The sequence below is a fragment of the Pristis pectinata genome, chromosome 28 (genome assembly GCF_009764475.1).
Source record: "Pristis pectinata isolate sPriPec2 chromosome 28, sPriPec2.1.pri, whole genome shotgun sequence".
In the NCBI taxonomy this organism is placed as follows: domain Eukaryota; kingdom Metazoa; phylum Chordata; class Chondrichthyes; order Rhinopristiformes; family Pristidae; genus Pristis; species Pristis pectinata.
This window is the reverse complement of record NC_067432.1, coordinates 15007254-15031766: the sequence shown is the minus strand read 5'-3', so window position 1 is coordinate 15031766 and position 24513 is coordinate 15007254. Positions and strand designations below refer to the sequence as shown.

At 42.5% G+C, this 24513-nt stretch overlaps 1 protein-coding gene across 5 annotated transcripts in view; it reads left to right on the top strand.

The window, feature by feature from the left end:
* The window catches only part of myo5aa (myosin VAa), a 182811-nt gene that overhangs the window by 135084 nt on the left and 23214 nt on the right, over positions 1-24513 (top strand). For all 5 annotated transcript variants that reach the window (XM_052040306.1, XM_052040302.1, XM_052040305.1 and 2 more), the window contains exons 24-29: positions 2580-2725; positions 3959-4084; positions 7542-7682; positions 9154-9213; positions 14492-14719; positions 16512-16612. In XM_052040306.1, coding sequence (XP_051896266.1) covers positions 2580-2725; positions 3959-4084; positions 7542-7682; positions 9154-9213; positions 14492-14719; positions 16512-16612 — 802 coding nt within the window. The remainder of the gene's footprint in view (positions 1-2579; positions 2726-3958; positions 4085-7541; positions 7683-9153; positions 9214-14491; positions 14720-16511; positions 16613-24513) is intronic.

Here is a 24513-nt window from a genome sequence, read left to right as displayed (position 1 = left end):
GCTAGTGCACAAGAGCTCAAACGTGTTAACAAAAGACAGAATAAATGGGTCTTTTAACAGACTGGTAAGACTCTTATTGCATCCTTCACTATAGACTCCAGCATCTTCCCAACAACAGATGTCAGTAGTGGAATTCCCCAAGGATCAGTCTTTGGCCTTCAGTTATTTACTGTCTCTGTTAATGACAGAGGAGGGGGCACTGTGTAAGTTTGCTGATGACACAAAAATAGGTGAGAGGCGATGCTGTGATGAGGATATTAGGACTCTGCAGTAGGATCTGGATAGGTTGAGTGAGTGGACAAATATTGGCAAATGGAACTTAATGTAGAAAAGTGTTAGGTCATGGACTTTGGAAGGTGAAATCAAAATGGAGAGAGACTGCAAATGAGTGGTGTTCAGAGGAATGGAAGGGTATAAAAAGTTAGATGCAGCAATTAAGAAGGCCTTGTTGGCTGGAGGGTTAGAGTTTAAATATAGAGAACACTGTTACTATTGTGCAGGGTGTTGATGGAGCCACACCTTGAGTACTGTCTATGCTATTGGTCCCCTTATTTAGAAAAGAAAATACTAGCATTGAAGGCACTCCAGATAAGATCAACTGGACTAATTCTTGGACTGAGAGGGTTGTTCTATCATGAATGTCTCAAGAAGTTAGAATTTTGAAGAATGAAGAGTAATCTCATTTGAAACATTAAAGATCTAAAGGGAAGTATGACAAAATGGATGCTATGATGTTTCCACCAGTGGGAGAGTCTTGAGGGGATGTGGTTACAAGATAAGGTGTCATTTTAAACGGAGGAATTTCTAGGAATTTCTCACCACAGGGTGGTGAATCTCTGGAATTCTCGACCCTCAGAAATTGTGGAGGCTAGACCATTGAAGGTATTTACAGAGGAGTTGGATAAATTCTTGTACTGTACTGCTGCCGCAAAACAACAAGTTTCACAACATACGTCAGTGATAATAAATCTGATTCTGAAAGATTGGGGAATTGAGGGCTAAGTGGGACTCGTAGAAGAGGAGTCGAGGCCTGAGGCAGATCTGCCACAATCGTATTGAATGGTGGGCCAGGCTTGAGGGATCAGTGGGCCAACTCCTGCTCCTTGTGTGTGTTCTTTGTTGTTGGTTTTGTTGTTACTCTTTCTGTTTATCGCACTTTGGTATCTCGACACCACCGCAGGTCTGGCACTATGTCTCTGGGTAGATGGCACTGGGCTGCCACATTGAAGCACTACAACCAATGTGCTGGTGTGCTCTCAGTTTCAGACTTTTGACCAAATGGCAGTGAAGGGACAACTAATGTCCCGGTCAGGGTGGTGGTGACTTGTAGGGCACCTGGAAGCTTGGTGCTGGTGTTCCTATGTATCTGCTAGCCTTGTTCTTCTAGGTAGTTGAGGTTTGGGAAGTGACTCAAGGAAGCCTTGTTGGGTTGCTCCAGTGCATTTTGTAGATGGTTCCACAGTGCATTGTTGATGGAAGGAGAGGCTGCCCAGACTGGTGGGCAGATGCCATATAGGGCAGCTGTTTCCCTATAGTTTTTGAGCATCAATGCAACTGCACATAACCAGAACAATCTAACATGCTGCTGGTTAGATGCCAGTGAAGGATTGACGTTGTTAATGCCATTGAATGTTGGGTGGTCAGGTTGTCCTGTTGTTGCTTGATATATGTCTGCCATAAATATTCCTTTCTACTTACCAACGCAGGTCTTGTGTTGTGTGGACATGCTTTGCTTCATAATATGAGGAAGTGAAAAGGAAACTGCACAATCATCAATAGGCAGCCCCACTTTTGACTTTGACATACTGAATGTCATTGATTAATGAAGCTGAAAGTAGTCATGCCTAGGACACTGGCTTAAGGAGTTCCCACTAGTGTCCCAGGACTTTTTGGTCTCCCAATAAACAAAATCATCTTCCCCAATCCCCATTGGCATTAGTTTCCCAGGATGGATTCTCCTGACCAGATTTATTAGGACTCCTTGGTGCCAAAATCGTTTAACTACTGTCGACAATGAGTGTAGTCAATCTCATCTTTCGCGTTGAAAGTTGAGATTTCTCTGTCTAACCACTCAAAGTGAGTGCATAGGTCTTTTCCTGCAGAATTTAGTTAACTTTAATACCTGCTAAATGCTCTTGCCAGTTAAATCATCTTCATCAGAAAGAGGATTACTCCAAGGTGCAGCAGAGTGGTGATTTGTTCACAAGGATTTGTGAACTGTAGTCTTGAGCTAGAATCTCAAAGAGATGCAGGGGGTAGCCCAGGATCTGCAGTCTTTCTCCTCCCTCACATGGGATTGGATGAGGGTGAAGCTGCAGCTGAAGTGTGAGGCTTACTGTGTACCATCTGTATTGTCTGATTAATGCCTTTCAAGGCCCACGTCAAGGTCCTGTCCCATACAATAGCACTCTACAACATCATATTTTATGTCATTACGTTTAAGATAAAGTTTAACATGGATGCTCTGTCATCAAACTTACACTGGCAAATGCTGTGTCCATGTACTTCACTAAATAACTTTATATTGTATCAGTGCAGTGAGTAAGTTCAGCTTCTCACAATACTCTGCTACTCTTCAGAATCAATGGAGAGAAAGAACGAAGAAGAGACCAAACAACTTCAAATTGACCTTAATGATGAACGATCTAGGTATCAGTCTTTGCTTAACGAGTTCTGCAGACTGGAGGAGCGTTATGATAACCTGAAAGAAGAAATGTCTTTAGTTGTAAGTATCTTAAATACACTGACCTGCAGCAAAGAGAAATTCTTCGTGTGAATGGCCTGGATCTTGCTGGAAAATCCTGATAGTTCCATGCAGGAGTTCCACACGTTGTCTAAAACAGAGTCTTGGTTTTGCTCAGGGTTAGGCTGTCCCATCTGCTTCAGAAGCTCCATGGTGCTAGGACTGCAGCATTGATGATGGGGCATTGGGTCTCCGATCCTGTGCCGGGGTACACCAGGCATAGCATCCACCACCCCACTTCAATGGGAGTTGTAGAGCTGTGGGTAAGAAAGGAAATAAGATAAGAACCCCTTTGTTTTATATTTTAAAAAAATATATTTTCAATTTTTTTTTCCAATGGTTTTATTCTTTTTAATTTTAATAGTCTTTCAATGTTTCTGAAAATGCTGGTAGTTTTGACAGTCAGCAAAGCTGAGGTTGAGGTTTTTTGAGCCTTTATGGGAGTTTTTTGGCTGGGGTTTCTCCACCGCATCTCTTGAGGCTCTGTCGGTGCTCGGGGTCTTGTCACTGGATATGGCGCAAGCGGGGTCGGTGCATTTGGCTATGGAGTCATTCTGGGTGGGTCGTGAGTGGCAGCAAACTCCAGGCAAATAGCTGACCGTGACTTTACCACTGAAGTGGGATCACTTTTTGGCCTCCCTCCTTTCACATCCTATAAACTGCAGACATCCTCCTCAATGGCACAGTGTCCCTTTCCCAAGCATCAGCTGCTTCCTGTTGAACACCCACCATTGTTTCCATTCCACTGTGGTCTTGCTCCATTCCCATCTCTGCAGCTTCCGGCAGCCATTATGTTCCATGTATCCCACTCCTCCGACCCCAATTTCACTTCCTAACTTCAGCCTTGCCATTGGACTTGTTTTTCCAAGGCCTTGTCACCCTGTCTTGCTACTTTCATTCTTTCTAAACAAAAAACCCTGTAATTTTATTGGAATCTAGATGGTTTGCAGGTCCCTTCCAATGCAATCTTCACCTTTCTGTGACTTGTTCTGACACATCATGCACGCCTGGAGCATGATGGGTACGGAGTTTCTTTGAACACTATTGGTCAAAAAGTCTTATTTTCTTTATCCACATCTCCCCCCACCCTTGACCTACCTGAGAGATTTCGGGATCTGTCTCATGGGTAGCTCCACAAACCCCATGTACGCTAGGCAGAGTTCCCCAGATTTAGTTAAGTTCCTCATTGGGAATTTCACACACTCCTTTTTACAGAGCATAACGAAACCTGGTCACAGAAGGACCGACTCGACCCACAGCAGCAATGAATCGGAATACACCTACAACTCCCTGCTTTCCTCGGAGCCCGGAGAATCGGAGGATGTGACGAGAAGGACGGAGGTAGGTTCCATTCTTCGTGGGCAGGTTGCCTTGAGGTAGAACCAGGACCAATCTGGTGAAAGGTGAGGTTAGGTGTGATGGTTCTGTAAGTACTGGGCCACAGCTGGGTAGATGTTTACCAGTGACTGAGTTGAAAGGGCAGAGCGTCTGGTGTTCAGGATGAAGCCAGGCAAGAATGCAGCCTCTGAGGTAGATGCAGTCGGACTGCAAAGGTTTGTAGTTGGATTGAGTGGGCAAGAATCTGGCAGGTAGAATATAATGTGCAGAAATTATCCATTTTGATGGGAAAATAGAAAAGATAAGTATCTTTTATAGGTGAAGGGAATGGGAACTATTCGTATTTGCAAGGATTTTGGTGAACTTGTACACACATTATGAATTTGCACAGGGGTACTCCAAGCCATTAAGAAAGGTATGTTATCCCGGTGTTTAAATCAATCATATAGGGCCTTGATTGGACACGTCTGGAGTTTTGTGTACAGTTTTGCTTTCTTTAACCAGGAAATGTGAAGTTGCCTGAGAGGGAGAATTGCTCAATGGAGGTTCACAAGGTGGAGTTTTGGGAGGAGGGGTTTGCCCATGAGGAGAGGTAGAAGGAAGGAGAAAATTGATTTTGAGAGAAAACTTTCAAACTTGCTCCTTTCAGAAGCAGCTTTGATAGAATCAAAGCTCAAAGGATAAATTCATCTCAGCCCATATCATGCAATTTTGAAGCACAATCAACTCTGTTTACAAATTTCAGGTCAGTTTATTTCAAAGAACCCAAATTTCTGAATAAGAATTCAGATTCAGATTGGGTGCAATGAAATTCCTTGCTTGGGTGAAGCTCACAGAGTAAACAGTATATTTGGTAATAATAAATACAATAATAAATAGAACTAGAGGGCATAGGTTTAAGGTGAGAAGAAAGAGGTTTAACAGGAGCCTGAAGGGAAACTTCTTCACCCAGAGAGCGGTCAGTATATGGAACGAGCTGCCAACGGAAATGGTTGAGGCAGGTACATTGACAACATTTAAAAGTTACTTGGAAAGGTACACAGATAGGAAAGGTTTAGAAGGGATATGGGCCAAACACGGGCAAGTGGGACTAACTTAGATGGGAATCTTGGTCGCCATGGACCAGTTGGGCCAAAGGGCCTGTTACCATGCTGTATGACTCTATGACTCTAATATCAGAACAAACCGTAAACACTGGATATATATAAAAAGCTAAGGCAAATGTAGATCCTCCAGAGAATGAGGCGGGGGAATTACATCAGGAAACAAGGAAATGGCAGCTAAGTTGAACTGATTTTTTTTTTAGTTGCGTTGGTCTTCATCACTCAGTTCACCGCAAATATCCCGATGATAACAAATGGGCTAGTTTCAAATAGCATGGAACTCATCATTGGGGTAGCATGGTAGCATAGTGGTTAGTGTGACGCTATTACAGCACCAGCGATCAGGGTTCAGTTCCCACTGCTGTCTGTAAGGAGTTTGTATGTTCTCCCCGTGTCTGCGTGGGTTTCCTCCGGGTGCTCCGGTTTCCTCCCACATTCCAAAGACGCATGGGTAGATTAATGTGGGTTTAAATGGGTGGCGCAGACTAGTTGGGCCGGAAGGGCCTGTACCGTGCTGTAAATAAAGTTTTTTAAGTTTTAATTTTAAGGATCCCAATCATGAGGTATAAGGTACAGGGGAAAACTCACTGGACTAAAGGCAGACAAGTTACCAGGACCCGATGGTCTGCACCCCAGGGTTTTAAAGAAAGTGGCTACAGAGATAGTGCATCCATTGGTTGAAGATTTTCAAAACTCATTGAATTCTGGATGGTACCAGTGGGTTAGAAAATGTGACTCCCTTGTTCAAGAAGGGAGGAAGATAAAAGATGGGAAACGATAAGCCAGTTAGATTAACATCTACTGTTGGCAAGGTGCTGTAGTCAATAACCAAAGAAGAAATAGCTAATTGTATAGGAAGGTTTCATATAATTAAACCAAATCAACTTGATTTTGTGAAAAGGAAATCATGTTTGACAAAATTTTCTCATGTTCTTTAAGGACATGACAAGTAAAGTTGATGGAGGGGAACCGGAAGGGATCACCAAGGTAGATGCTGGGAGTCAGAACTTCTGTGGAGTCAGAACTTGGGGTTGCAGGCTTAGGATAAAGTGATTCTCCTTTTGGATGGAGATGAGAAGTTATTTGTTCTACCTCGGAGATTTGTATTTACTCCACCCTTGGAAGGTTCAGTGTGCACAAGCCTCGAATTCTGGCGATGTGGCACTTTTTTGTTCTTAGTGTTACTTGCCCGATAATTGCATCCTTCCAGAGAGGAAAGGGATTGCGATAATTTCCGTGCTGAATCGTGGAAATTTGATGGGTCACCTCTGGCCACAGGTCACCCTTGCACCAACAATCTGATTTTCACCCTCAGTTCATGCACGGGATGACTTTGTCTCCAGTACAATGTTCCTTTGGAGCTTTGTGTGAGAAATAAGGTCACCTTGTTCCCTGTAGTACTGTCATTGGCCATTCCCAGAACAACTGTGTTTTCAAAGCACTGCTGCCTCAGTGTGTGATGGTAAGTGCACAACTGGTGATCAGTGGCAGCAACTCCTTGGTCACTGGGACCATATGAAATTTGCTGCAAGTTCCCTTGTTCCGTACCGTAATCGGTGACCCTTTTGCACATGTGTAACGTGGATGAATTTCTTGGCTGGAGCTCACTAGAATCTTTGATGATCGTGCAGCACAGTGAACAGAGCCACTTCCTCGCCGTTTCAGAGAGCCGGGTTCTATCCTGACCTTGGGTGCTGTCTGTGCAGAGTTTATACATTCTCCCCGTGACTGTGTGGGTTTCCTTTGGATGCTCCAGTTTCCTCCCTCATCCCAAATACATGTATATTGCTTGGTTAATTGGCTGGAATAAATTGCCCCAGGTATGCAGGTGAGTCGAGAGGGGGGTGGGGGGGAAGGGAGTTGAAGAGAGTAAAAAAAAAATTTGATTAATGTAGGATAAGCGTAAATTGGGTAGTTGATGGTTGGCACAGACTCAGTGGGCTGAAGGGCCTATTTTGGTGCTGCATCTCTCTATGACCCTAATAAGGGACTTGGTGACTTAGAGAGAGTGCTGGAGTTAAGGTACATCAGGCATGATCTGTTGAATAGCTAACCAAAGTGCAAAGTAACTGGTTGGGACATATTAACGTCCTCTTTAGTTTAAACAGCTCTTGATGAAGGATTGTACAGTGGATCCAGATAATCTTCTTACAGGATTGAAATGGATTCTCTGTGGCTTGATCCTATTTGAAGTGAAAATGAGCTTGAAGACGGGAAGGATGTGAAGTGTGTGTGTTTGTCCACAGTTGGTAAACCAGCAGGAATTTGGCAAAACCTTCACTCCCTAATACCCCGGTGCTCAGGGAAGGAAGGGCAGACAGTGCAGAGTTTTATCCAGAATGTTCTGCTTATTTTAGGAATTTCCAGAACAGAAAGGAGCTTTGGATATGTCCCTGTTCCTGAAACTACAGAAGCGTGTGACCGAGTTGGAGCAAGAGAAACAGGCCTTGCAGGAAGAACTGGACGGAAAGGAGGAGCAGGCACTCCGAAGCAAAAAGGTAATGGTCAGAGCCAGACTGGCCGCTAGTCTGAGTGAAGCTTTGATATGGAACCATTTGTATGAAGAGGAAATATTCTGATGTCAGGGTGGCTATTTGGCCCATTGTGTCTGTGCTGACCCTGAGAGAGGAAATTGATCATTTTGTCCTAAGTGCAGCTCCACATATTTGGAGGAGCTGGGTGTTCATTGTATGGTCTCCCATCAAATGATGGAGAGCATTTGATGACGTGTACTGCACCTGTAACAAAGCCTCTCTCCCTTGGCTGGCTTTGTTGGGCTCTGCTCGGTCAGTCTGGGATTTCCTGTTGCAGACACGAACAAGGAGAGTGCAGTTTGATTCCTTCACCAATTTATTTTTACCCTGACGGAAAGAGGCTACTCAGCCCTTTGAACCCATTCTATCTGTTAGATCATGGGTGCCCCTCAGATCCATCTTTGATTCATCCACTTGATACTGTCACTGAGTTAAGGAGAATGACTGGCATTCTCTATCACAATAATATCAGTGGCCCATCGTTCACTGGATGGGTGGTGAGGGGGGAATCTCCCCTTCCCCGCTGATCAGGTGCTCCCTCCTGAGTGACCCCACTGTTTAGGGCAGTGACCCTTAGTTCTGAAGGTTTCCACCGCAGGCAGTTGCTTCCTTGCATTTACCTTACCCAGTCCCCCTCTACTGGTTTAAATACATCCATCAGATCACCCCTCAATCGATCAAACCCAAGGTAATGCACCAAATTCATTTGGCATTCCCAAAGTCTAATCCTTTAAGCTTGGAGTCAGTTCAGTGAATTTGCACCATCCTCCTCCAAGGTCAGTCCATCCTTCCTGTGGAGCAGAACTCCGTACTCCCAATGGGGTCTGAATCAACCTCTGTACATGAACACCGTTGCCTCCTACTGGCTGCAGTTTGCAAGAGCTCTTCCATTTGGACAAGGGCTAGGGTTGTATTTGGGTCTGATGATGCCTTACTGTGATTATTCTGTTTATAGAACTCAGTTGGAATTGGTTTATTATTGTCAGGTACAGTGAAAAACTTGTCTTGCATACAGTTCGTACAGATCAATTCATTACACAGTGCATTGAGGTAGTACAGGGTAAAACAATACAGAATGCAGAATAATGCAGTTGTCAGTACCCCGGTCAAAAGGATGGGTTAAACTGGAACAGAGCCGTACCCAGGCAGGGCTTAAGTAGTCACTCAGTACACTGACATTCACTGACCATGAGTTTGAAGCCCCCACTGAGTGAATGCTGAAATGGATAGAGCTTGGAGGGAGGGAGATGGTTTCTGCAATGGGGCTGATGGAGAGCAGGTTCTTGTGCATTCCTGTGACCGGGGAAAATCTTGGGAGGACAGTGTAAGCTGTACCTCTTTAATGGTCGGACATGAAGGAATTGTATAACAAGGTTGTGTCAGATAAATTCCATTCTACTCAGTCGATCAATCAATTTTGTTTGTTTCTTACCAGGAAGCAGAAGAACAGCAGCTTAAAGCCAGGGGCGCTGAACTAGAATATGAATCTCTGAAGGTAGGTGGCCTCGGGGTGCGATCTGTTCCTGCAGGTGTGTGACTCCTCGGAGAGTAGGATGTTCTCCGCTGGGTCGGGATGTGGCTAGTGGTTGGAAGAATTCCTTTGTGTATTGAAATTGGAGAGTTATGGAAGCTTTCCCAGGCTCCGCTTCATCGACAAGGCTTCACCCAGCAGCAAGTGTTGCTACAAAAAATAGTTCTGCCTGATTTGTCCCACACTGATGTCATCGGACCAAGGATTACAGATGCTCAAGATTTTTCAGTAAGTTACAGAAGAAATGGGAGTAAGAGTAGACACCCCTGGAGCCTGTCCATACTCGTTGCTTTATTTATTTAGTCACAGGATGTGGACTTTGTTGGTTAGGTCAGAATTTATTGTCCATCCTGAATTGTTCCCTTAACCATAGTGTGCTGGAACATCTTGGAGGGCTGTTAAGAGTTGACCACAAGGGTGGGCCTGGAAACGTATATAATATTCAGTATCACCGTGGCTGATCGCAATGTAACCTTTAGCTCTGTTTTCCTGCCTATTCCTAGGAATCTTTCACCCCCTCACGTATTCATAATATATCTACCGCCGCCATAAAAAAATTATTCAAAGATTCTGCTTCCACTGCCCCTTGTGGAAGAATGTTCCAAAGATCCACAACCCTCTGAGAAAAAAAAATTCGGCTCATCTCTGTCTTATGTAGACAACCCTCCAATTCTAAACAATAGCCACCAGTTTGATATTCTTCCACAAGTAAGGATGGCAGATTTCCTTCCCTGAAGGGGAGAAGATCGTGGCTGATTTTCTACCCCATCTGGACATTCCTGCCCATCGTGGTGCCCTCAAGGCTCTTCCTGAGGGGCCTCCCAATGAACATTTAAAATGCTTATGATATACTTTCATTTTGGAAATGATGCTTCGATTATTATAATCTGCTCAGGTGAGAAAAGTCAGGAGCGGTCGCTGGTTCCTGAAGCCTATGAACCTGTGGTCATTTTCCCATTAGAGAAATGCTTCCTGTGTGATGTTGTGGTTAAAATATTACAGGGAATTTCCCCACTGAAGTCAGGAACTACCCTACAAAGGCAACACACCTTTTGACTTTTCTTCCCATAGAACTGAAGCAGGTATGAGGTTTTTAATGTGGTACTTGCCAACACCAAGTGGTTGGAGTGATTTCTTTGCAGATAACATCAGAGCTGTTATATTGATAGAGATTCAACAAATATGGACTGCAGTTTGCTTTTTTTTGCAATGTAAAGTGGATCAGCATTTGTCATCCTATAAGCTGCTTGCAGTTGGTCTAATGGCACTTAGGACATCAGTCCTATGTGCTTTCACACATGGCAGGTTAGTTGGTTGCTGTAAGTTGTCTGTAGTATGTTAGTGAATGGTATAATCTAGCCTGATGGGGATGTAGAGGGAATAGATCGTCATAGATTGTAGGGAAAATGAGTGGGGAAGTGGGATTGCTCTGTGAGCCAGCAAGGAATCAATCGGCCAAAATGTCCTTCTCCTATGATATAAGGATCTGTATAATACTCCATGTAACACATCGGACTAACTGAATGATTAGCCCAGAATCTCACAGCTTCTGCTTTAGGAATGGTCTTCCACAGCCATATTTCTCATTGTCTTGAATCCTTTTTGTGATTTCTGTGTCTCTCTATCCTCTTTATATCATAGTCCACATCCCTCTTTCCTCCTTGTGAAGTTTCCTTTGGAATAGCATTTTCTCACAGTTGATTCAGCGCTGGGTTGATTTGTATGGCTTTATAGATTTTAAGGTTTATAATGGATTGATTTCAAGCCCAGAGGATTGTAGTAAGACCAGTTGAAGTCTCAGCAAGTTATTCCCCTTGGGTTTGCTTGCTTCATTGGATTCAGCTGTGGCACTTAAACAGCCCTTCAAAGAATGAAGCGGCAACCCCACATCACTGCCCGCACTCTGGCATTTGAGAACAAAGACACTGCAATTACCAGTCACGAGCCAAGGCGTTATTTTGCAATCCAACGTTTCTTGCAATCAAGGACCTTATTCCTGAGAAATGATCCAGTTTGACGCAGGCTAGTTGTATTGAGCTGAGCTATGGTGTTCAATTTGATGTTTTTAAACATGGGGTGATTTCATACTGTTACTTCGATACTTCCTTCCCACACAGAAGGACATTTCAGCCCATCGAGTCTGCAGGTCACAGACTAATCCTATTCCCCACTAATTTTATCTATGACCTATCCTTCCCGCACTCCCATACACTCTGCCCAAATTTCACCACTCACTACATACTAGGGGAAATTTACAGGGGCCAATTTAACCCCCCAACTCTTGCTAATTTTGCCGCTGTGGCAAAACTCACACCCACTATTCCTAACTAATCAGGTTCATCTGCTGCAAATAATGGTACCTCCTCTGATGGGCTGAGAACAGACTGAAGGGCTGAATGGTTTGCTCTTGCGTCTGAGCGTCCATATATCAGCAGCCTTGAGCTCACATCAGTGAGACAGAAGGATTGAAGAATGTGAGGAGTGGGCAGAATCTTCCCTTTTAACGAAGGCCAGTGGCCACAGTCAGCCTTTGGATGGGACTTTAAGCTGAGGTGCTGCCTATTCCCTCAGCCAGTATCCTTGGTGTGCCGGCCAGTAATTACCTGGCAAATCTTAAAGTTAAAACAGATGATCAGGTTATGATCGTGGGGACCTAAGAGTATGAGTACATAGTTCCCTGAAAGCGGTGTCACAGGTAGACCGGGTGGTCTAGAAGGTGTTTGGCACGCTGGCCTTTATCAGTCAGGGCATTGAGTATAGGAGTCAGGACGTTATGTCACAGTTGTACAAGGTGATGGTGAGACTGCACTTGGAATACCGTGTACAGTTTTGGTCGCCCTGTTATAGGAAGGACATCATTAAACTGGAGAGAGTGCAGAGAAGACTTAAGAGGATGCTGCCTGGACTCGAGGGCCTAAGTTATAGGGAGAAGTTGGGCAGGCAAGGACTTTATTCCTTGGAGCTTAGGAGGTTGAGGGGTGACCCTATAGATATATATGAAATGTTGCGGGGCATGGATAGGGTAAATGCACATGGTCTTTTTCCCAGGAAAGGAAAACTTAAAACTAAAGGGCATAGATTTAAGGAGAGAGGTGAAAGATTTGAAAGGGACCTGGGGGCACCTTCTGCTCACAGAGGGTGGTGTATGAAGTGAGCTGCCGGAAAAAATGGTCAATAGTAACATTCAAAAGACATTTGGATAAGTAAATGGATAGGAAGGGTTGAGAGGGATATGGGCCAATTGCAGGCGAATGGGACTTGTTTGGTGGGTTCCATGGTTAGCATGGACCAGTTGGGCCAAAGGGCCTGTTTCCGTGCTGTATAACTCTGTGACTCTTGTTGTTTGTAGGAGCTTGTTGTGCACCTGTTGGTTGCCATGTTTCCTATATTACATTTCATCAATAATTCAGTAGCTGTACAGTACTTCGGGATCTCCTGTGGTTTGGATAGGGATGTATAAATGCAAGTTTCTTCTTTGTCTTGAATAATAGAAAAAAAAGATTAAACTCAGTCCAAATGTCTCTAGTGTGACCCATCCGTTCGTGATTGAAAAATTATTTTGTCTTTGCTCTGTTCGGAATTTTCAGACTTCTGAAAAATGAATGGGATTGTTCAAACTGAGCAGCTGCCAAAACTGTGGGAAGTAGAACTGTTGGTTTGAATCCCATCTGGCTTGAGTGCCAGGGCAGGCGAGTGTCTGTGGTGCATTGCCAGCTTGAAGGCGGCGTTTCCATAGCTCTGTGCGCAATGGCGTTTGCTGAAAGTTCGGGGAAGGACAACCAACTGCACCATCTGGTGGCAGTGAATCAGATTTCCGCTGGTGAACAAAGAGTACACCAACTCCTCGTTATCCGTGAGGGATAGAGGCATGGTTTACCTGCCGGTTACCAGTGAGACTCTCCCTTCATACTTAACACAACTGAAATGTTCTAAAACCATTAACTCACATTAAAAACACAATGAAACATTTAAATACCTAAAAATAAATGATATTAGCTACCAAACTACTTCTATTGAAACTTGCAAGCAGTGATTAGTTTTGAAATCACTAGTTGCAGCTGTGTAAGCTGAAACCACTCTGTTGGAACATGCACAGTAGGAATTCTTTTGACAGTGGTGGTCTGGAAACTAATCATTATTTATTGCAATGATTGGTTGCTCCATGTACATGTGTGTTTGTTAGAAAAGATTCAAGTAGAGCCTGAGGTGACCTCATAAGTGTGCGGGTCTGCACATAGCAGATCAGCAGATAACAAGGACTGAGTGGGCAAGTCTAGCAATTCCATTGTGGTGTGCAACCTTGTGTTCCTCATACAAATTCCATGGAAAAAAAATGTGGACCTAAAAAATCAGGGGCTTGTCACACATCCTGTGAAATCCTCCATCTTCCTCCCAGACCCTCCTGTGCAAGTCATGCTGGGAGCTGACTAGGTGTGTGTGGCACACCTGGACCACTTCTGCAAGCATTGTCTGTGCTTGCACAGCCCTGAGGTGGCATAGACCACTTGGGAGGAGGCAAATTTTCTCTGAGCAAGTCAGGTTTGCTTCATCAATACTTAAAGGGGAACCTTGGAGTCAGGCTTGGGGTAGATCTTTGAGTTGAATGATCCTGCCCACATCGTGTCCGCCTCAAGCCCAGATTCTTTCTCTTTGCTGAATCTGAATCCACAATCTATCTGCTTTCTATAGCTGTGAACCATGTGAGGAAGCACCTTTTCACCGTGTGGATTGTGAAAGGTCCTGTCCCTGACACCTTGGGCTTTGTGGGCTGCAGAACTTGGCAGTTGCTGGCCTCAAGGATGGCAGGAAGCAGTTGCTGGTCCACCATGTACCATTGGTTTGTTTGTGGTTACTGGGCGCCAAAGAACTTCATTGTATCTCGAATGAACATGTCTTTGCATCTAAACAACACCTGATGCCAGTGTACATCACTATTTCTGATCTCCGGACTTCAAGTTAGGTCAATAGAATCCCTTCTGTCACAGGTACTGAATGGATTCCTAGTAGGTTTGTGAAAATTCTTGTTCTGTGTAAAACAGCAGGGTCTTCAAAATTATTTGACCTGACCAGTAGGTTTGTGTTGCAGCTTCATCAGTCACCCACCTCATCAAATGCCTGTAGAAACCTTTTCAACCACTTATATTGGCGAATGAATGAAGCTTGAAGAATTAGTGGAATTTGAATTTCAAAGGCTTATCAGGAGAGAAGATGATTTTTGTCTATTTTGTGTTTTAATTCACAGAGGCAAGAACTGGAGTCAGAGAATAAGAAACTGAAGAATGAACTGAACGAGTTGCACAGAGCCCTGACGGACAAGGGTACCCCTCAGGCCACTGCCCCTGGTTCTCCTGCCTACAAAGTCCTACTTGACCACCTGAATGCAGCAACTGAAGAGCTGGAGGTTCGTAAGGAGGAAGTTCTCATACTGCGATCCCAACTGGTCAGCCAGAAGGAAGCCATGGCTTGCAAGGTATTTGAAGCTTGGGCAGACAGGAAATACTGAGGCTTAAATTACTTATTACTCTGTTTACCTTAAATTAGAACTTGTTGTTTAATAAGCCTGTAATGTGTTTTTGTATTCTTTTTCATAGTAGTATTTTAATTGTGCTTTAACGTTTTAATTCTAATGTTTTAATTCTTGTCTTGTGTTTTTCCTCTGAACCTCTCACCTCCAGGAGAGCAAGGTAAATGTTAACCTTAACCTGTCTCTGTATTGATACCTTGGTACTTTAATGAAGAACTATTTTATATTTGTACCATTTTTCCTCTCTGTCTTGGAATGAGGGGATTACTGGCAAGGGTATAGTCCAGTTTTGGGAAGATTGAGAGATTCAGGTGGGATAGATGATCCCTGTATGCTATCCTAATTTACTATTGTCAGCAGGTTTAATTCCTGTTAATGCTCAATGTAAGTAAGTGGCAACCCAAGAGGATTCGTAATAGTCAACTGCATTGGCAAGGGGTTGGTGTTGGATAGAGCCCAGGATGGGGATAGGTAGCAAATTTCCTGTCCTACTGGGATTAGTTAGATTTTAAGGGCATCTATTCAACAATGCTCATTGGCAGTAAATATCTCTTTAAAAAGCTTAAAAGGGTCGAAAATGTCAGCATTTTAAATACATAAATGGTTCATTATACTGTGAGCATGGGAGTGAACGACAGCAGTTCAAGCGCTGCCATGAGAACTTCCTCAAGGATTCGCCAGAAATGGGATTCCCAATACAGGTAGGATGAGGGATCAGGCAGCTAAAGAAAATTCCTGGAGTTTGATCCAGTCTATGGACAAACCTGGGATGAGAGGAATGTCTGTTCCTTTACTACAGTTATTAACATTCAGTTAAGAGGCAAGCATCAAGCGGAGTGATGTTTAATTCAGAGACCTGTTTCTACGATGGCTTTGTGCTGAAAGTTTAAAAAGTACGGATTATCACTAAAACAAATGTTTCAAAAAATTTTATGCATTTTAATTTGGAAAGAATTAAGATTTTTAAGTCTACTAAACAGATACCTTAGAAAACAAATTTTCTCAATGTTTGTGTCACAATGCATTTCACAATGCATTGCTGCTGCACTCTTGGTGATGTGTTCTGAGGTCTCAAGAGAACGGTGAAAGCAAATAAACTGCAGATGCTGCAGCTCCGAAATAAAACTGGAAATGCTCAGCAGGTCAGGCAGCATCTGTGGAAAGAGAAACAGTTAACATTTTAGGAAAAGTCATTTGATCTGAAATATTAACTGTTTCCCTCTCAACATATGAACCCTAGCCTGCTGAGGATTTACAGCATTTTCTGTTTTATGATGGGAAGAGAATACCAGAGTATACTTTACTCTAGTTACTGATTTGCATCAAAATATTGATGCAAGTATAAACACAACTAATGCTGTCACCTTGTGCAAAGTGCAGTATCCAACAGCTGAAACCTTGGGCAGAGACAGAGAAGGAACATACCCCATTGTATGTCTTTGGGGTCTGGAAAAATGACTTTGCACCACAAACCGGGTGAAGGAGACACAAGAGTAAAATTAATACTTCCTCCAGCATGCTTTAAGGTTGTTACTTTTAGGGCGGACTTGACTAATTACTGTTTAACTTCTTAATCCTATATAAACAAGTTTTGCTTTGTCTCAGATCATTGCAAAAAACCATGTCCCATTCACCACTCTGGGTGTTTTGGCTTTGGAGAAACTGCTCTGGTCAGCAGAGGACTCCTAAAGTGGTTGTCGTAAAAGTTGCTAGAATCCTCAATGAGTTCTTGTTGCAGGAGACGATGACGGAGCCAATGGTTCTCTTGGAGGATGTGCGGAAAATGAAGGATCAAGGAGAAATAACCCAAGCATTCCTCGGACTCAAGGAAACCAACAGGTAATTGGCCATTAGGCAAAGATGGAATAATTGCATGTGCTTGTGTGACATACCCACCTTCTCTGTCCTTCCATCTGTCATCACACTTTCATCAGTGCTCTGATGCCCATTCAATGTAATCTGGAGCATGAATCAACAACATAGAAAACTGTAACTATTGAGAGTGAGGTGGAACACTCATGAATAGAGTTGAGATGGGAGATTTCTCGTGAGTACAATATATTGACTGTAGTACTGTGTAATTGAGTTACGTAGGAAGGCTTCTTCAAATGTTATCAGAGGAAAAGCAGGAAGTGTTACCTGCCTGTGCAGATGATTTCTGTTGGAGGATATCTTGTGTGATTTACCAGATATATCTGGTATTCGTCTTGTATCACCCTGGTTCAATAGTCTGGAGGTTGATGCTTGTGTGGTTACTAAGGAACAAATGTGCCCTGATTGGTTGAGTAAATGAACTATTTTGACTTGGAGGAGTCACAATGTTAAGTATCCAGCTCCCTCATGTTAAAGGCTAATCTTGGATTTTGATCATGTGGCTTTAATTGAGATGGATTCCCTTTAGATCAGTGGGTAGTTCCACTTTAATTGTGTTGCTTTGTGCAGATGTACAAAGTTCTTGGCTAATGTACTGCATGGTCATGATTCAGTAACATTAAATGAGTCTTGGATGCCTGAAAGAAACACCTCGGTTAAACTTGGGCAGGAGATCTGTAACTCTGTTTAAAATGCTGTATTGTCCTTCTAGATTTGTTTGACTGGTTCACAATGATCAGTGTTTGTGTTGATTTGGAAATCAGTCTGTCACTTTATTATTGTGAGATAACTCCTTTGAATAATTAGTATAGTTGAAAATATATAAAAAAATGAGGTTGTGGTTTATCATGCAAAGCCTGTGCAATATCTGTGACTGGAGCTTAGTGCATCACTATTGTTATTCAATGAGTTGTTTTGCCAGCGTCCTAACATTCCTTCAGAGGCATTCCCAGGATAAATTCAGAGCAGAGAGATGAGATGCACTAGGATTTTTTTTATATAGTGGGTAAATAAATTAGCTTAGTAGAAAATTAATCTCTGTTCCTGAAAGGGAATTGTTCATTTAATTGTTCCATACACCCAGAGGTTCCAAGCTTAAAAAGAGGCCATTTGGTCCTTCTGACCATGCTGACTCTTTGGAAGATTGCAAAACACATCCCACTCCCCTGTAGCAACTTAACTTCCTTGCATCAGGCACTTATTCAGTTTCCTGTTAAAAGTTGTAATGGCCCCCTGGCTTAACATTCCTGTCACAAACTATTCTGTGCCACAACAACCCTTTACATAAAGAAATTGCTTAACCTGTTAAATAAAGAAATACTAACTAATATTCATTCAACAGGTTTGGGATCTGTCCTGCTTCTTGTGGACAGGACATACCTGGGCAGTTTTTCACGTTGTCGGGTCAATGCCAGTGTTATACAGTCGGTGTACTGGAACAGCTTGGCTAAGGGTGCAGCACGTTCTGGAGCACAGGTCTTCAGTACTATTGCTGGAATGTCGTCAGGGTTCATAGACTTTGCTGTATCCAATGTCTAATTCCTAATGTTTCTGCTTGCTCTTTTCTTGAAATTTTAAGCTGATGATTACATGTTCCTTTCCTAAAATAAATCATAACATCAAAAGCATCATACCATTATCTCTGGTCCAGTGATGTAGTTAGAATATTGTACACTTTTCCCTCAATATTATAATACTCCTTTGCTTACATCATCCAGATAAATCTGCACTAGAATAAAAAAGCTGCAGAGTCTTCTATTTGTGGTCCACCCTGAAGTATCATTTCTCATTCTTTAATCCATAAGTCTAAGGGAAAATAAATATTACTTTATTTATAGAACCAATGCTACTGCCAGAGTTCATGGAATTGGAGAGACTAGAGCACTAAAGTAAACTCTTCGACCTCTCGAGACTGTAACCCAGTCAGTCCCTCTCCTTGTTTTCTCCTTACATCACTGAGGTTTTTTCCCCATCAAGTATTTGTGCAAATCCCTTTTTTGAGCTGCAATTGAACCACTGAGACGATGCATTCTAAATCCCAACTAGTCACTGCAGTTTTTGTTTTAGAAAAGTTACTTTGCCAATCAGGCTAAATGTGCACAAATTCTCAAACAGTGCACAGCCAAGGGGATTTCCTCCATAAATCCACGCACCCAGAAACCAAAACTGAACCTCCAGTGGCCTTGTGAAGTTCCTTTTTTAGAAGAGCCTGTGAGGGATTACAGCAGGACTATAATTAGGTTGCAGAAGTCTGAACCATTGATTCGGAGGCACAAGTTCAGATCTTAGTATGGCAGCTGGAAGTTTAAATTCAAGCATTTAAATAAATTTGGAATGTGATTGACTCACAGAAAAGGCATAGCAACATCTAGACAATTGGAGGTTGATAATAAATACGGAACTTTCAGATTGATTAAGTTAATATCTAAACTTTCAAAACAGTGGTTTTTTGGGCATCTTGTGTGTTGTTTCAACAGAGCATAGCTACCTTGGTAGAGTTAAAGGAATGGTATTTGAACTTGCTACAGTAATGTCTTTCCACATTTAAGGCCTAACTGCTGAAGTCCCAACTAAACTAGATTTTAGAAAGAAGTGCTGCCAGTGATTCTTGTGAATGACAATGGCTTTGCATTGCACTTTAAAAATACCGTGAACAGAATTCAATGATCTTTGCACTTTCTTTAGACTTCTGTTATAAAATATACAAGAATATATTTGAGAGGATAAATTAATTTAAAATGAAATTTAATTATTTGGGGAAAGTTTAAGATTTTGCAAAACTTGTGACAGAAAGTAGCCCTTGTCTGTGGCCTTTCATTTGCTAATTTTTACTTCAAATAACAAAGTGATATATTTCAGTGATTACTGCAGTGAGCCATGGTTAATGATTCTGTTTACTTATTTGGAAAATCAGTTTTTAAAAAGACCCTGAAAACGAATTATCAAGGTGGTTTGTAGATTTGGACCTTCGCTGGATATGGGTGCCTACAAAGTCATCCCTGATTGACAGCAGTAAGCATTATTTGGTAGCGGCAACATGTCCCACATTTGGCCTCTGAAATTCCAGAGGCAGAGAACAACCTGCCGACAAGTAATGATAGGGAATGGATTTCCAAGCAAGGGTATGGAGAGCACTTTCATAAAAATCCATACGACTTGGCTCAGTTTTGAAATTCATTGTATTTTGCCAAATCTCACTGAATCCCACATTACTCACTGTAATGTAATCTTGCTTGTTAAAGGAATCTTCGATAACCAGTTTGGTTTGTTTCTGGTTATAATACAAGGAACCATACTTGTGAATATCATGCTTTCTTATGTACCTGTAGAGGTGGCCAAATGGGAATGAACTAGTACGCTTATGACTCATGGGAGACTAAAACCTTTCAATAAGGTGTTGCATAATCTTGTGCATAATGGAACAGGGTGTATACGTGTCAACCACCCAACGTTTGGCCAATTGGGTCCTTGCTGAATCCCAGAGGAACTGATTCATTGGTCCTCTTCCCCTCACCATCCCCCCCCCCCCCCTGCATTTCCTTGTCCCCCTGCAACTTATTCTCTCTCACATATGTCCATCAACTCCCCTTTGATTCTTTAACCCTTAATTAAGTTAATGGCAATTTACAGCCAATTAACATACGAGCATGTAATCAGGGTATGGGACGAAACTTGGGCACCAAGAGGAAACCCATGCAGTTACAGGGTAAACGTGCAAACTCTGCAGAAGTAATACCCAAGGTCAGGATCAAACCAGGGATCTTAGTTCTATGTGGCAGCAGCGCTAACTGTGCCGTTCATCCCCGCTAAACTGATGTTTCAATTAATGCCCTGATTATTCTGGGCTAGTTAACATCCCAATTTCTAATAGGCTTTCTGGCTATGATGCTGGAAAAGGTAACCTACTGTGAAATCACTGGTCTGATGTGAGCTAAAGGTTCAAGTTGATTAACTTCTCATTTGTTGCATGTAGCTCTGAATTGTGACTGCCCTTCCACACACACTTCGAAACAACTTAATGAATAATACGGATTTTTTGGGGAACTTGAGCTTTATTTAGCTGTTCACCTGTCAACAGGTATGAACATAAAAATATGGGTAGGAATAAGCTGTACAGCCCCTTGCATCTGCTTCATGATTGAATAAGTATATAACTTGTCTGACGGTGGCCTCAACTCCAGTTTCCTGCCTGTTCCCTATAACCCCTGACCCTGTATACCAAGACAATCTGTCAATCTAACCTGTAGTTCGGTATTTGGGGTAGAGATTTGCAAAGACTCCTGACCCTCCAGGTGAAGGAATTCCTCCTAATTTCATTTTTAAATGGGCAACCCCTTAAATTGAAACGATGCGCTCTAGATCCAGATTCCTCAATGAAGGGAAATGCTCTCTTGACTTCTATTCCTTCAGCCACCTTCAGGAGCTCAAATGTTTCTATAAAACTGCCACTCTTCTAAACTCTGAGTCTAAAGCCAGCAGTAAGTGCAGAGGAAGTTGTTAATAAATGCAGCTTTCTGATGCAAGTGTAATGATGAGAGGAATCGGAAAAGGTGTTTTCTATGTGTGTGAAGTGAAATTAATCTACAAAATAATAAAAACCCAGATTTTGTTATTTAGCTGCTGTTAGCCTCGGGTAGTTTTTCTAATCCCAAGCAAAGGTGGAAGGCCTGTACTTTGGCACAGCACATCGCCACTCTCAGGACAACTGAACTCTGCCATTAGACTCCTCCATGGAGTTCCCATTGCTTTCACATCCCCTTCCTGCTGCTGCTGCCATGTTCTCGAACCCTTAATTCTACCTCTTCCGTTGTTGTCTCTTTAGCATTTCTTTTCGCAGGACCTTAGTTGACACTACTATACATAGCACCATTCCATTGTTTCTACACTTGTCACAGTACTTATTGCTGTATTTATTATTACCATGTACACTGTTTACTCTGTGAGCTTCATGCGAGCAAGGAATTTCATTGCACCCTTGTGTATGTGGCAATAAACTAATCTGAAGTGATGGGACACAAACTTCTGTGAAGTAAGAGCAGGAGGAGGCCATCTAGCCTTTTGAACTTGCTCCGCCAGTCATCAAGATCACCTTCCTCAGCTCCACTTTCCTGATCTAGTTCAATGTCCCTGATTCCAGTAGTATCCAGCAAACTATCCAACTCTGTTCTGAATGAGCTCAGTGACTGAGGTAGAAAATTCCAAAGGTTCACCACACTCTGCTTGAAGAACTTCCTCCTCGTCTCAGTCCTAGATGGCCCCTGGTTCCAGACTTCTCAGCCAGGAGATACGTTCACCCTGAATCCATCCAGTAAGAATTTTAAAAGTTTCAATGAGATCACCTAAACGCTAGAAAACAGAGGCCAAAGTGACTCTATTTCTCCTTGTACAGCATACCCACCATCTCAGGCAGAGTGAGCTGGGACTGGTGTAGTGGGTTGTTCTCTTGCTGCAAAGAAGCAGCTGTGGAGAGAAGACAAGGAATTTCTTTTCAATTAAATTGTGTTAATTTAAATGGATTTAATTAGTTTTAAATATTTCCCAATGATTTTAAATGTTCTTTTATTTAAATATATTTTAATGATTTTCAAAATCCAATTCCCTTTGGTTTTTGAATGTTGAAGCCATTCACAAACATTACATCTCCCTGAAGGCTTTGATTGGTGGTGAGTCTGGGGCTGAGGTGTAACCTGTTGTCAGAGTGGTTCTGGGGTTTGGTAATGGTCAGAAAGGCCATCTGCTCCAGATCTCTGAGCTTGACTGGGAACTGATCTCCCGGGGGAAGGTTGTTCCCAGGACCTGCTCCAAGTTAGAGCAACTTTCCAGGGAATCGGGCAGCCACAAGCCAAGTTGTTTACCATTCAGCTGAAGATCTGGCCATTGTGCTAAGGGAGAGGCTCACCTAAGTGCTGTGGCTGGCAGCTTGGAGTGATGTATTCAGTATTTGAGACAGGCAGATCTGTGCGATTCCAGGATACTGTCAATTATTAGCTGCATGGCCTGGCTCAGCACTGGAGCCAGAAAAAAGACCAGTCACTTGGTAGAGAAAATGTAAACCACTTCCAGGTGATCTACACAAACTTAGGTAACCGGAAGATTGTAATGCCAGGTAGAATATAGTTCCCCACAAACTTGTATTGCACACCAGTTGCATAAATGTCTAGTGGTCAACATCTGAATAAAACATAAGGTCTAGAAATCTAATAGCTACAGACGTGCTTCATATATGTGGCATGCAGGTACGCCAGAAGTCAGAAGAAAAACTATAATTATCTTTTAGGTGGAATTTCTTAAAATGCTATCTTCATAATTAATGCAGTTGTGTGGAAAGCTTATGTTATTAAGCTGTTTAGGTTAATTCATGATATAACTGTAAAACTAGAAAATGGTTTCTCTTATGTGGGAGTTGTTTAGTTGAGCCATAGAGACCAGGATGATTCCAGGTTGGAACGTTGGTCTGGTGAAGGAGTAGAGGAGCTGTAGTTGGGCTCAGAAGCCAACCAGAATTCCTGCTTCTGATTTTTCCCACTGGAGGTGCACAAGTATGGATGTTGTTTGAGGCTAGGATTGTGATTTTCTGTGATGTGTTGCCCTGCTGAATCTTGCTGTCAAGCTGCTCCTGTGTGAATTATCACAAACTAGTTGAACTGTACCCACAAAGGAATCGGAGACTTCAGGAAAGGAAGGGAGAGAAAAAAAAGAATTAAATGAGAATTTTCCTACTTTATTGAGGCGTAGTCTGTGTTTGGGGTGTCAGGGATCACACCAGCATGGCGGATGTGTCTGTAAGTTGCAGCCACTGTCCTTGTCATATACTAAACAATCTAGCTCAGAGTGAAGCTCCACAGAAGTGGGTCAGAGATAAGATTATATAGTAAAACAATAAACTGCATTCTTTTTAATGATGGATTAATGATTTTTTTAAAAGATAATATGAATTGATGACCTACTTTAGAAGGACTCTAACTTCAGAGGGTTTTGCAATAGAAAAGCATCATCTGTTGCCTTGTGTTCATGACCGCAGTTTGTCTGAATTAATAAATGATTTTATTTCATAGCAAAGTAACCTGAAAGTTGATTTTAAAAAGTATAGGATTTGCAATTTGGCTCTACTAATCCACACTCCCTGCTCCATGGTCAGAGATAAAGACAGTGAATCCTACTGTAACTCTGAATCCTAATTTTCTGCATGTAGGTCATCTGAGGTTAAAATAAGCCAACAGATGATTATATCTAGGGTCTTGATAGATCTTTCCTTTGTTTGTACTTTACTCTGCATTTGCATCACTGGGATTATTTTTGTGAGCAGGCAACATTGTGGACTCCATTGGGCAGGGACAGAGTCACTCTGTCCCATTGGGCAGGCTGTCACTGTCTCTATTGGTGCATCATAGATGCTGAATGTCAAAGTGCCGCTCAATCACTTCAATAGGGAGATCCCCAGGCCAGTGGAAGGCTGAAGAGAAAAAGGTTTTGCGTTCTTTCGGTCAGGAAAACAAGCATGTGGTTTTTTTTCCCAAAACAAAAAGTAATTCTTTTCCCTCTGAGCGTTTCTGATGTATGTTTAAAGTTCTTGCTGTTGGCCAAATAATAGTGCACTGCCCAAAATTCAATTGGACCTGGAGCAGAGGGAGGTCTCATATAGATGGGAATCTCTTTCAGTGTCCCAGGATTGGGATTGGCAGTGTGGAGTCTGTGGGTGGATAAGGATTTAGCACCCATTGTGTGATTATAGTTTGTCTTGTGTCACCCTTCCCTTCCAGTCAGGCAGGAACTTAAGCCGAGGTTTTAACCAATCAGCAGGCAGCACTTTGACCAAGATCTTCATTTTTTTTATATAACTTCTTAATTCTGCTTGTTGATATGCAAAA